At 42.8% G+C, this 13,912-nt stretch overlaps 1 protein-coding gene across 4 annotated transcripts; it reads right to left on the bottom strand.

Annotated features, from left to right (window-relative positions):
* Positions 1-7: 7 nt before the first annotated feature.
* LOC132256748 (ion transport peptide-like) lies at positions 8-13,181 on the bottom strand. 4 transcript variants are annotated; one of them, XM_059753283.1, is made up of 3 exons: positions 9,620-10,272; positions 3,737-3,954; positions 8-1,013 (listed from the first exon to the last, which is right to left on the bottom strand). In XM_059753283.1, the coding sequence occupies exons 2-3, from the start codon at positions 3,952-3,954 to the stop codon at positions 905-907; spliced, it is 327 nt and encodes a 108-aa protein (XP_059609266.1). In that variant the 5' UTR covers positions 9,620-10,272; the 3' UTR covers positions 8-904. The 4 variants fall into 4 exon arrangements, with proteins under 4 accessions (XP_059609266.1, XP_059609263.1, XP_059609262.1 ...); XM_059753280.1 differs by lacking the exons at positions 8-1,013; positions 9,620-10,272 and adding exons at positions 2,119-2,262; positions 13,082-13,181; XM_059753279.1 differs by lacking the exon at positions 8-1,013 and adding an exon at positions 2,119-2,262.
* Between the last annotated feature and the right edge of the window lie 731 nt (positions 13,182-13,912).

Consider the following 13,912-nt stretch of genomic DNA (forward strand, 5'->3'; position numbering starts at 1 on the left):
TTTTCCCCCGTGGAAATTCTAAATGCATTTCACGTGGAGTTTTGTGATTTAAATTAGAAGTTTTATTGTAATTCCCATCTGAACTCAATAAACAAATCATAAAATACTGCTCTAGTAGGAATGTGGTGGCTTACAAATCTACACATTTTGTGGTTATTCTTGCGGTTCACCTCTCAACAATGTGTTTTCCACACATGAAGATGCCATTGACTGAAGCGCATTTTTTAGAGTTTGTCAAACTGTATCAAATTTTGATCGTCTTTAAGGTGGCAATTTGGAGTAAAAGTCCAATTGAAGCTGTAATTTTCATGGTTTTTTTGTGCGCAATTGAAACAATCGCGAATAATATGCTTTCAGTCATGCAACTTCTGTGCTGGAATAACGATGATTTTCCCTCCTTTCTTCTTCCAAAACATCTCTCCCCCGATATTTCCCAACAAAAGGACAATGAAGAAAATAATTACAGAAATTGCGTTGAAAATCAACTTCTCTGCTGAGCTTTTTCCTTTGCAAGGCAGTGAAGCTGAAGAGCGGCGCAACCGGCGGAAAACTCCAGCCAAGTTTTCCGTCTGTGACTCTCTACATTTCACGCCATTCCCAACGAGAGAGATTCTCCTCTTGATATGGAAAATTGTAGCAATTTCCTCCCCCCAACAGAAAACTTACACATATTAACTTATGAAGAACTTCACCCCTTTTTTTCTCATCTTCTGCACATTTTCTCACCCCCAAAATATTTCCATAAACACTACAAATAATTTAGCACTGAGACTAGATGTTATCTAATGTAAAATTATACATAATATGTACAATAATATCATGCGTAATGTTATCAAATTGAAACGTTTCTCTAGCATTTCATTTCATTTTCTTCTTCTTTTTTAAGTTTCTTTTGCGGTGTGCATTACTTCTTGCCCAGAATTTCCCGCCACTTGATGAACTTCTCTAGCTCCTCGTCCAGGAGTAGCGCCTCCACGCATCCAGCAAAATACTCATTGTCAAAACAATTCTCTCTGCAAAGGAGAAACAAATGAGAGACATTAGCAGAAATTCACGTGAAGCTGTGTGTGGACGAAATGTGTCAAAAAGGTGGTGGTTTAAAAAAAAAAGTTTCTTGTCTTTCTGCTGCGTCCAAAAACAATCAAAATGCAAATTAAATGCGCAAAAAAAAAGACTAGCAGAAAAGTCGTAAAATTTCCAAAACACTCAGAGACACGCTTAAAAAAATTCTCAGGAATTAATTCGCATACAAAAAGGTTGATTGAAATTCACCGACTCGAATTAACTGTGAGATTTTTATCATAGAAACTTAAAATTCGCTGCATGTGCAAAAAGCGTTTCCATTTCAATGTCTTTTCTGCAAAAAAAATGTGTGATGCAACAAAACGAAATAGTTGAGATGGATTATATAAACATTTTCTGGGAATTTCTATCAAAAATCGTATCTTATATTCATAGCTAAATGTCAAGCGATTTAGAGATAATTAAACGCTTTAAGTTCACTATTTGCTTGAAAACGCAATAAATATGGGATAAAAGTTATTAAAACATATAAAAGAAGGCGGAGAATTCGCGTGGGCGGTGTTTACAAGTCTTCCTCGTTTGCCATTGGATGCTTTAGAGCCAAAGAAAAAAAAACTTTTATTGAAAGCTTGACAAAAATATCTCATATTGCGCGTCTCTGAAAATTAAACTAGGGCATAAAATTGGGAAATAAATTAAATAAATAAAAAGAAGCAAAATCATACCAAGTAACTGGTAACAATGAAAATCAAGAAAAGAAAACTCCTGGACAGTGAGTCTGGTCTGGTCGGTCTTGAGCTCTCCTCATCCATTTATCTCGTTCCATTTTAATTGGTGGTTTCATTTACCCTTCTTTATCATTTATTACTTTTCTTTTATCCTTTTTTTAAGTTATCTCATTTATCGTTTAAAAAAACAAAAAAAAATATACATTGTAGAAAATAAAGGTGATGTAAAAAATAACATGCTTTCAGCTATTTTGTATAGGATTTCTTTTGATTGTTCTTTGTTGATTTAAGTGCTCTTTCTCCTCAGTTTAACTTATTTTATTATTATTATTTAACTTTCACATTTGATTTACTTTTTTTTTGTGTGTGTATTTAGTTTAGGGCTTGATTTTAGAGAATTGGTTCGGCACCATTGATAGCTTTAACGTAGGTTTTAATGATCTCCTGCTCATCAGTCAATTGTAACGCGTCTAAACATCCTTTGAAGTAGTCTGTTGTGAAACATCGCTTCCTAGAAAATAACACATTGAAGTCCTTTAATTAATCTTTCTCTTTGCCAAATCCATTCTTCAGCTGAAAAGGAAACTTTTTAGTGCAACAATAACTGTCTGTTTTGTGTGTGTTTGTGTGTGGGATTAAATCGATTTTCATGCGGGAAAATTGCTCTGCTAATTGGCATCTAGAAATGAGAAATTCTTCTTCGACTCGCGAGAGAATTTCCAAACGATGTGGGTGGCAACTTTATTGGTCCTTCGAGGAAGGACTCTCGTAATTGTAATTGATTGTGAAAGTGCGCTATAAAAGTCTTATCGTAAATCTCCAATAAGTCCAATTTAATCGCAATCTCACGCAATTCTCACCCAATTGTTCATCACAATTTTTTTTTGTTTTCTTATGTAAAGCACCTTGCAAATAATGCGAGAGTCTTTGAACTTTTACTTTGAAAATCCACTTCAATGTTACTGGGCAATTTTTAACTTAAATTGTCCAGCTGTTTAGCACAATTTCAAGCCAGAGAATCTGATGAAATATTCGTTCCAGTTTCATTGGTAGCCAACACTGCCTCGCACAATGGCAACAACAAGAGTGAGAGAAAGAGTGTGATAATCAGACAACACACGTGAAGACAATTGGCAGATGGAAATGTTTTTTCGGTATATAAACTAATGAGTCAATAATTTGCCGTGTATTTAAATGAAACAAACAAATTAAGAGTCTTCTGTGGAAATTAATTTAATTCTCTTGTTTGTCAAATGCAAAATCACTTACACGTTTTATTGCGGAAAATTTACTACAATTAGCATGGAAAGTTTTGCCAGAAATGTGAGATCATCATCAATAATTGCCAATGTTTTACTTCACAGAAGTGATTATTTGTATCTTTAGATGTTTGTGGATTAATTTTAGACAGAATTTAATCCTCTCTACTTCCCTCATTGTTTTTTTTAGTGACGTTGGGCATTTATGAATCATTGGAGAATTGCATGAAAAGAGAGCATTTCAAGATGATCAAAATCAACTTCCGTCTATCAATATTTTAACCCCTGAATATGGAAGAAAAATGTCTCATTGATGCTCTCTGAAAACTTGTCTGAAAAGGGAAAGCTGACAATATTCATGGATATGCTCGTTAAGAGTCTACATTCGGCCCTTCCTGATTTGTCACAGCATCTCACTGCAGTGCGCAAAGAAAAGCCTTTGAATGGCGAATTAAGGCGAACACTTCCGTCTCAATCGCCACTTGCAACTGGAGAAGTGTTTGTTTGAAAGCGAAAACAAATTTTATTTATTGTGTAAACAAATTGGCGGCAATTTGTCTTGTCGTGTGAAGCACAAAATGCGATCATATCCATGAAAATTGCGCATTCACGGAATGTCTCTTTTTTTTCCACACTTAAGCCAGCACATTCCGCAAATGCCACACCGCGCAATCACTTCACCGTGGGGCAAAAAGTGTGTTTGTTGTCCTTATCAGCTGTACGTACTTGCATAGTGAGTGAAGCTGCGGCTCCCGGAACAGCGAATAGCAATCTTCGCAGATTCTGTCCAGGCGGAAGAAGATGGATTTGTTGAAGACACCTTTGCATTCAATGTCAAAGAAGCTGCTCCTCTTGGCGAGGGTGTGATGCCTCGGGAAGGACACGATCATTGGAACCAGTACAAGTATGAGTGCCAATGAGAAGAAGAGATTTTTGGAACACATCTGCAATTGAGGAAAAGTGTCACACACAAGTCAATACCCAAAGCATGGCGGAGTTCTTGAAACAGGGGAAGGTGATCTAAATATAGGTCCTCGTTTGATCCTTCGCGTCACACAGGGTATTTATAGCTCTTCTGGTCGCGCCAGAAGTTCTCAGGCAAACACACTTCGAGAGCTCATGCTAATCGCTGGTTAATAATTTATGCACAAACTCTAGAGCATTAATTGAAGCTCTCATTGGCAAACGCACAAAGCTGTGTCATTGCGATAATATGGGCAATATTCTATTCTGGAAGTTCAGCTGAAGAACTTGTGGTGAAACCGCGTGCATGGCATGAGAAAGGCGCGACTGGTGGTCGTGGTGAGTGGTTCACACAACGTGAATCAATAGAGAGGCATAAAAATATAGAGTTTCAAGATCGATTTAATTGGTATCGAGTGGCAAATTTATGGTGCAAAGAGTTAGCGAAATGCCTTCAATGACGCAAGAGACGCGCATTCACTCTCCCGCGACTTAATTGAACTTCCCCCGCGCCGCTGGCCGGCATCCTCAACCCAAGAGACAATGCTCACCAGGCTGACCCAGGCCTCTTCCCGCCTTTTCTCAATCCCAGCCATAGAGTGAATCATTGAAAAATATATCACACAAGCCGCCAAGGCGCGATGCTGCGGCCAGAACAAGTTGGAAGTGAGTGTGGAAGCATGTGTTGTTTATTTGCCATCGGACAAGTGAATATTGGTAATACAGACAACACATTCACCATAGCGCAGCGAATTTTAATATAAAATGCTAATGCTCGCGAGAGAGATACAAATAAATTTACTAATAGATACAAATCTCTCATGAGAGGATTTGCCTGTCGTTTTTCTCCTCCTGCAAGTGTCATTTATTTTTAATTGAGGCAGTTTATACATAGTGGAAAAAAGACCTCAACTTGTTCTCCGACTTTCTCATTTACATGTCTCTCCATACGTCGTGCGCGCGCGTGCATTTTCCACGATCTGCACTCGCAAACAAGAGATTGATCATCGCCTCATTGAAGAACTTAACCCTTTGCAGTGCCCATCTAGATCATTTCCTCAATTGGCGGCCGCACTTGTCGCACACCCGCGCGCGTCCTGCGCGCCCCAGCGGCGTGTCCTTACGCAGAACACTCCGCACATCGGAGCTGTGGGATGTTTTCACAACCTCCCCAGCAATTATCACCTCACTAATCACTCGGCACTTAGCATTCCCTCTCGCACCAGATAACAATCCCCTTTCCCTACGTCACGCCGCGAAATGAGGCGGCAAATTGCTCCTGAATTAAGTCATTCTCACCTCATTGTGATTACCTGAGAACTGGCAACGATCCACACTAGAGCAGAAGTGATACAATTCAATTTGCCGGACTGAGTGAATGAAATTTTCACCACTCTGAATTAGCACGAATTCACACGGCGAGAGCAGATTCAGCACTGGCGTAGGAAACAAGGTGAAGTATCAACAAACGGAATTGAGCAATTAATGTCTTTTATCGTGATTCATAAAAAAGAACTTTATCATTCACAATCTCGCGTGGAAAAATCACCTCTCTCGCTCACTCGCGTGCGTCTTCAGAAACTGGGCGCGAAGGAAAATTTTTCTACTTCGTGCGACCCGGGCTGATGTTAATAAATTTGAAAGGCAATATTTTTGTAACATCAAACGGCGTGTCTCGAAATTTCCGCTGGGATTTTTTCCCTCTCTCACAAACCCATGAGATAAATGTCCCAGACAATCGCACACGATTTACAGTCAATTAAGATAAATATATTGCCAATCGCACAATAAAGCATCCTCTCTCCTTCTGCGTCACTGAGGATTGAGATTTGGGTCTTTAACCTGTGCGCCAAAAAAACTGAAAGCCATGAAACATTTTATTGTGTGTTTTCCCCTGCACTCAGAAGCCGATCAATTAGCATTGCCAGTCATTGAAATTCAATAATTAAAAAAGAAGAAGATATATACCGAAGAGAGTGAGAAACAACATCTGCGCGTCACGTATTTTCCCATAGAGAGAATTTCCTCGGATGCTGCGAAGTCAGAGATTTATCGCCTGACAGTTTAATTCCAACGTCACGTTATCGATCGCCACGATTCTCCGCATGTGAATGAAATCGCGCGATCGCGTGTTCTCGAAATTTGATCAGGATTGTCTCATGTGAAATTCCTGGAACTTACGTGCGCGCTTTCGCAGATGCCGCGATAAATATCCCCACCGGCAAATGCGAAAAGGAATCAATTAAGGTGGTCTCCCCAATCACATCGACTACACACGATGCGTGCGACGATGAAGGGTTAACATAAACTTGCGGCACAACTCTGAGTCCGACTTTTAATAAATTGCTTTATATATATATTTGCTGTGTGGCGCGCTTTAAAGCGCAAAAAAAAGACGATATGAAGCACTCAATATCAACTGTGTGCGTTAATTTATTATAAAGCAATAAATAAAATGTACTTGTGTTCATGCGCTTCTCACAGTGAGGGCAGAACTCGTCAGACTTTGAGGAGAGGCGCTGCGAAAGCCCTAAGAAATCGAGTCAGAAAGAAATGACGTCAGTAGCAGTGGTGTCAGAAGTGGGATCGCAGAGACATTAGAAACCTGGATTGTCGTCAAATACTCAATCATGTTCGGATTTTGATGGTCTCAGGCTCCATCGAAAGGCTCTATTGAATTGGAAAAGCCCAAAAGTCACATTTTTGACTAAAAATAGTCCAATTTGAAGCCGATGAAATGTGTTTTTGGCGTTTTTTTTCGCCACTGTAAAGCTGTCAAAATTAAATTTAGACTTCAACTGACTCAGAAAATCGTAATTTTTATGGTCCATCTCCTCGCGATGCTATTTCGCCTTTCCTTTTCAAATAAATATGTTTACGCTTTGACCTCTTAAGATCAAACTTCGCATCCACACTCTTGCGCGGCTACAAATTCTGTGCTAATCCACATTTTCATCACACTATCAATCGGCGTGCGCGATGACAACAACATGAGCCGCGCGTATAATTCTTGGAAGTGTTGAAGATTGAGAAAAAGTCTGTGGCAAAATATTTCCGGAAATTGTGGAGCAGCGAGAAGGCCCATAAATTTCGAGACTCCCCAGCTTCCCTTGAACACCACTGGGCGAATTAATCAATGCGGAGAGAGGTTGATGAATGGCATTCACGTTGACAAGTGTCCGATATGCGCGCGACTGTCTTTGAGCCCCCATCGTCTTTTTGCCTCTCGTCTCTGCCTCTCTTGTGCTGCATTTTAATTGACTGCAGTCTCGGCAAATGAATGCAATTTTGCATGCCAGCCTCGCGCACACAGAGACTCTCGCGGGCCGAGGAACTCCGCGCAGTGCCCGAGCCGCGAGCGCCAGTCCGGCCCTGCATTCTTGGTACCATACTGTCTGTTGAAGCAGTCTATTTTCGGAGAGACTTGTTTATGGTGTTTCCACCCATTAATTACATCAATGGCTCTATGTAAAATAAATACCGCATGTGACTGTTTCACTCAATTTTTTCCCCTTGCTTTCTTGTTCCTTTCATTTTAATCACGAGCGCTTGCCGCGCGAGTCTCCATCGTGTCTCCCAAGACCAGAGACTCCAAAGCGCGCAGGATAAGAATGCGCGCCAACAAATCAATTTGGGCATTGAGACACACTGGAGACCGCCAATTCCCCACTCGTCTGCACAATAGGGACCATGGCAAATATTTACATTTCTGCCACGGCGGCATTTTTTGGCCAAATGCGCAGCGAATTGGCATTTCATGCCGATCAATTGTGCTTAATGCTGCGCTTTTTCATGCCCACTTTTCATGAGTTGCAGAATTGCCTTGCCTTGGCTTCGCGCCTCAAAATTGTGATTTGCCCAAGGGGGAGATATCTTCTAAGATTGTGCCGCGCAGAAGCACGGCTGTTTCGGCAAATTCCCCCATTTCCCATCAGATATTTTCCTCTTTGGCTTCTGCGGTGATGCAATTCTTGGAAAATCCCTCACGCTTCGGCGAAGAGCAGCTGAAGACTCTCTTCGCGCTTTCTTTGGCGAATAGGAAGCTGCAGAAATGCCCGCCGCTATTAATACCTGCTACAGTTACAGCGAGTGGGAGTGGCAGAAGGTCAAAGGTGACACCGGACCTTCGCGACACGTCAACTTCCTCTCAACCTCTGCGAGAGTGGCACGACTCACAAGTCGCTGCACGTGTTCAGGCGCGAGACTGTTCAAGGCTTAAGAGGTCCATCGAGAGTACCGTTCAGGTGGTCAGAGAGCATCGCCGAAGGCGCGAGAGCGAGTGCGGCGAGCAAAAAGACACTCTCCTTTGCGTGGCACGCACATTTGCGGAGCCTGAGGGCCAAATGGGCGGCGGCTCGAATTACCATCCTCTCAGATGCTGATGATGTCATGCCGGAGCAATGCTATGGGAATCCTGGACGATAGAGCAGAAGAAACTCAGCCGAAAATTTCCGCAGAAATTCCCGTGACTCACTTCGCTATCTCGCTTTTTTTCTTTCGGTGCCTCATGATCTGATCTTAATCTGGGCGATCTTGAGACCTGCGTCTAAGTGAATTACAGCACTATGCAATTGTGGTGCGCCTTTGCATCATATTCTCAACTTTGACTCTCTTTGGCACTGTTTGCAAAATGAGAAGCCGGCCAGTGCCAAGAGGGTGAAATGTCTCTTTTGGGAAGATCACACGGGACGATTGTGAAAATGTGTGAAAAGAAGATTGAGAAGTGGTTTTCTCAGAATATATCCACAAATCTGTCTTTGTTCACACTTTTGTTGATGCTCGCTTAGAGCCCAAATTGCGGACCAAAGGAATTCCTTCTCCCCCTATTTCCTTACTTTTTTTTTTGCCGGCACTGTTTATGTGTCTTATGCCTTAATATGAAATTAACTCATGTGGCATTTCTTCTTTGGCTGTGTCTCCACACTGGCGCATTCTTGCGCTATCTTTTTTGATGTTTTCGTCATATTTCTGACTTTTTTCCCCTTGAGATGCTGCCTTCTCGAAATTCTCATCCATTCCCAGCCAATGTGTTCGGCAAACATGACAAAATTCACATTTGACACAATTTCTTTGCCACACAGGGAAAACTCTACTGGATTCTGGCGGAATTTCCGACGGAATTAGAAATGCTATGGCATTACAAATATGCCATTGAATTTCTCAGTGTGCTTTCAGGGAATTTCAGGTGTTTTACACAATTTTCACTGATTTCACAATAACGATAAAATGAAAATTTCTCACGCTATTTTCATGTCTTTAAGTAATGATTTGTTTGAAGTTTTAATACTTGAAAATATGTACATAAAGTTCTTTAAAGCAGCAAATTCAGATTTTAAGAAAAAAAAACCCTTCGAATTTACCAGAGTTCTTTTTTCTTCCACATCCTGGATGTTTTTATTGAATTTTTCACTGCAGAAAAGCTACTTTTCAGGGTTCTGCGTGCGTGAGCAGATAGGAAAATTCACATTTCCCACGTAGAATTCTGAGTGGCGATTGAAAAAAAATGCCACATTGAGGTTTTTCTGGGTCTCGCGGGGGGTTTTTCGGGGGCGCGACTCTGCAACAGTTGGCATCGATAGTTGGATTGCGTGCAGTGGAGCAAGGAAATGGAAATGGAGACATGTCGTCAAGGTCTTGTCAACTTACATTTATATTATTAAAATGCTATTTGTGTAAAATGCGATGGAAAATGATGAATTGTGGACGGGCGACTAAGTATATCCAAAATCCGGCCGCTTTTCACTGGGTTGCGAGACACACTTTTGCTTCTTTTCTTTTCTTTTCTTGATAATTGTCTTTCTCTGCCAGGATGAATGGACAGCGCTTGTCCGCACAGGCTGAAAAACTCTCGTCAGTCTCTGAGATTTTCCTCTCTGATAGCACCAAATATCACCACCGATAGAAAGCAACAATGGAGAAGTGCCGCAATTACAGCAAAAAAAAGCGAGCCTCTAATGCGGTGATGTGTTGTACAAGAGTTGTAACAGAATAGTTAAGGAGACACACTAAACAAAGCCGCGATTATAAGAACACGCGGGAGAGGAAGGGAATTCAGCTTCAATTGTGATTGAAAAGTGTCTGTGCGCGCGGGCTCTCAATATTGTCTTGCGGGAGAGTTTCTTGCAGTTCTCACTGGACAGTCACAGGAATTAAGTGAAACAACATTGCACAATTCACTTGGGGGGTCACACAGTCTTAAGTACGGTCCTCCTCATGCTCAACAACCGACATGGTTGCGCGCGGAGTATGTCTCTCTGATTTCGGAAGTGCACACACTGTGCCGAGGGGGAAGAAAAACTCTCTTTTTTTGCGCAAACACGGCGAGAGCTGGCTGAAAGTGCCTTAAGTACGACAGCGTGCACGGAGCGCAATGAAACTGCTCTCTTCTCACATAAAGATCTCGGCTACCACTAAGTCAAAGGTGCTCAATTCACTGCTTTTATAAGGACTGGCAAGAGGCAAAGTGTGTGCATGAAGTATAGTTCCATTCAGATGAGAGATTTATCGCGGAGAACATTTTCTTCGTCGCACTGCCTCAAGAGTGGCAGAGCCACAGAGCATTATCTCTTTTTTTTTTTATTCCTCACTCCGCATCTTAAACCTCTCTTCGCCTCTTGGATTTAATTTGATGCGTGGTCAATGTATTAAATCTACACGAGACGCGGTCGCCAGATATTAATTGTAGGCTATTTCTGATAGTACACACACTCGCGGCTTTTCCGCGCCCCTCGCCCGAGGGGCCCAACCCCCTCGCTTCCCCTGAATTTCCACGCTGACTCGAGGCCCCGAAGGGGGCTTTCGCGCGCAGAACCTAGCGCGCCTGCATAAGTGGATTTAAATGGTAATTGAGTGACTAATGGATGATTTATAGGGATCTGCCGGGGGATAAAAAATTATCCAGCTGGATGGAAATCGATCTCGCATTAATTGCCACTCTTGTGATTAAGATTGATGGTGTCATGAGCGGATTTTTAGTGATCCAATCATCATGCGAATGGGATTAATTTGTTTGTTTTTTTTTTTGCATGCCACCGTCTGTAAAAACTCAATGTTAGCGATTGTTGTAATTCGCAGAGATATTAGTTAAGATTGCCACCACAGAAAGCGAATCTTTTTTACCCTCCTGAGCAACAACACGCAGAATGGTGATGCACTCCGCATTTTCTGCATACAATTTTCACACCGCAAAACATGACATCCGCATGTGGCCAAACTTGTGACGATTTTCCCACTAAATTGCTCACTCAAAGTGTTGGAATCTCGTGCAAGATTGCACCAACAGAAGCCATTAATCATGCAAATAGACAATTGCAATTCCTCTGGAAACTTCCGCAACGCACTTCAGGGTTAGCGAAAATTTCCTCTCTTCGCAGAGTCGTATTTTTCCGCTGTGAAGTTTTCCAAAAATTTCGCCTTGAATCGCTCTGACTCACGTGCAACTTTTCCACCCGATTGTCGGGCTAATTTTCCATGGTAATTAAGTCTGTGCGGTGCTTGATAATTGGCTGAATGTCGCCGAGGATCGCAGTAGAACGACAGTGACTCACTGGCCCCTCGGTGATCGCCAAAAATACATTTCAATGTTGGATTTATTCTCTCTCGTGATCGCGAGAATTGCTGAGAATTGACTGAGAATTGCAAGAGAGGGAGAGAGCAAAGGACGATGCTTTTAGCGTTTGTGAATGAGCGAGTGAGCGAAATTGCTGGCTTATGATCTTGTTTATTGCGATGGCGAGGCGGAGCGGCCGAGGGTGGTGCGGTTAAATAGTAAAACGCGCGCTTTCAAATAAGTTTGCCTGGTTAATTCATAAATTATGTAGGCGCAATTGTGTTATATTGAAACATTTCACACATGCATGCATTTTGTGGGTGTGCGGAAATTCTCCTGTGTGCGAAACTGCGATTTTCCTTACACTTTTGCTGTCGGTGGATCTTATCAATGATCTACAGCGCGTTGATCTTGCGTCGATCGAGATGCTGATGCATGATTACGCTGTTTTTCTTCACCTCTGGCGAATGCACTTTGCCCACAATTGCACACGTTGCGCGATTCCGACACTTTTCGGGGTGATCTTGAGAGGCTGAAATAAGCACACGATCACTTGGCGGTCCGTTCACGCACTGGCGTTTCAATTGACCAGAAATTCTTTCCGAATGCCTCGGACTTTCACACAGCAAACGGATGTAGCCCATTAGGTCTCTCTCGTGACTCGAGCGTCGGATGGTTAGATGGCCGGACGATCGCTTGGCGGCCAATCAGCCGTTCATTCTCGCCAGCCACACAGGCGCCCAGAAAAATTGCCCAACGCATTTTCTCCATGCATATCACATCTGCATTTCTCGCGCGCGCCTAGGTGAGAATTCCCTCGATCATCGCCACTCTGTGACATAATGAGGTGAGGTGCTGAGGTTTCAGGCTGCAACTAAGCGCAATCCGCAGGGGATCAGCGCATGTCGAGAGGCGTATCGCGCCCCGCGTTGGCAATGTGCGTGTGACGCAATGCAAATGATCTTCTGCAACGGATTTCTAACACTGTAACCCAGTGAAGGTTTCTCGCTATTATTAATAATTCCCTTGTTCTTTGGGGTGTCAGAGGATTAGGGAAAATCAAATGTAATAAATCACACCATTGGTGTCAGAAGTGGGATGCGTTCTATAGCATTTAAGACGCTTTTAACACACATAATACTTTGGGTGACTTTGTACTTTGGCAACTACTGCACAAGCTCACCAGCGTATCAAAGACTGACATTTGCGGACTTCTGTGGAACTGACGCACACTCGAAATATTGCATGCAGATGATAAATTATATCCACACTGTGGTCACTTTCCGATTGAACGCGGGAGACGCACAATGTAATTTCTCAAATTCAAACTGCCATCGCGCTGAGCCGCGGCCCGAGATGACGATGTGGAGTGCGGCTCAAGACAAGTACAAGAGCTTGCAGAGAGTGGATGAGAGATGGCGTAGAAAAAAGGTGATCATACGATCGGCTTTAATTGAGCCGCTATTACGTGATGCAAATGGTGTTCATTTGCTGATCGTATGATATTATGAATTCAGAGCAAACACAGACACTCTCTCGATAAAGAATGATGCACTTACATTTTAAAAGATATCTCGCTGTCTGATGCCACTTCTTGGGCCACTCAAGACTTCACTGCCACGGAGAAGATGCTCCGACCAGCATCGAGTTATCAATGAGGAAGACGCCACGGTGGGGTGCAATATTTATAAGCCTCCCTTTCAAGTTCACCAGGCGCTCGCATGGAATTTTTCCCGGGCAGCCCAAGAAGGCGATTGACGGGGACAATCAGCATGGAAGACACTATGATTGGCCCTCCCGGTGGGTGGTAAATTACATGGCGCAATTCCTTCGGCATCTCTTCATTACGCGATGATGCCAATAATTTCGCCACAGTTTTTTCTTCTTATGCCTTCTGATGAGCCGCACCACGCAAACTATCGCATTAAAACCCACGTCCTTTTTGCACACACACCACATTTTTGCAGCGCCACCCACAATGTCGTCACTGTCACACCCCTTTTAATCATACGCGATCCGGAGAGCCCACTCATTGCGCCCATTCGCAATTTGCCGAGCAAAATAGACTCCCCAGGCTCCAGCGTGACCCCGACCCGCGGAATCGGGGTCATAAATTGCCTGCGGCATGTGCAAAAATTACACCCAATTGCCATTCGGCAGCCCTTCTTCTGGGGTTGATGAGCACGCTTTCGGCAGGCTAAACTGCGAAAATGAGGCGCAACAGTTTGAGAATTGGTGGTCTTCGCCGGATTCTAAGTGGCCCCTTTTCATTAGCGTCTTTAGCACCTTCTTGGGATTCAGGGTGAGATGAGTATTTTCGAGGCGTTAAAATTGAGACATTTCGGCGAGTGGAGTGAAATTACGCATCTTCTTAAAACATTTTTGATGGT

This window comes from Phlebotomus argentipes, unplaced genomic scaffold, assembly GCF_947086385.1.
Source record: "Phlebotomus argentipes unplaced genomic scaffold, Phlebotomus argentipes genome assembly contig_17, whole genome shotgun sequence".
Lineage (NCBI taxonomy): Eukaryota > Metazoa > Arthropoda > Insecta > Diptera > Psychodidae > Phlebotomus > Phlebotomus argentipes.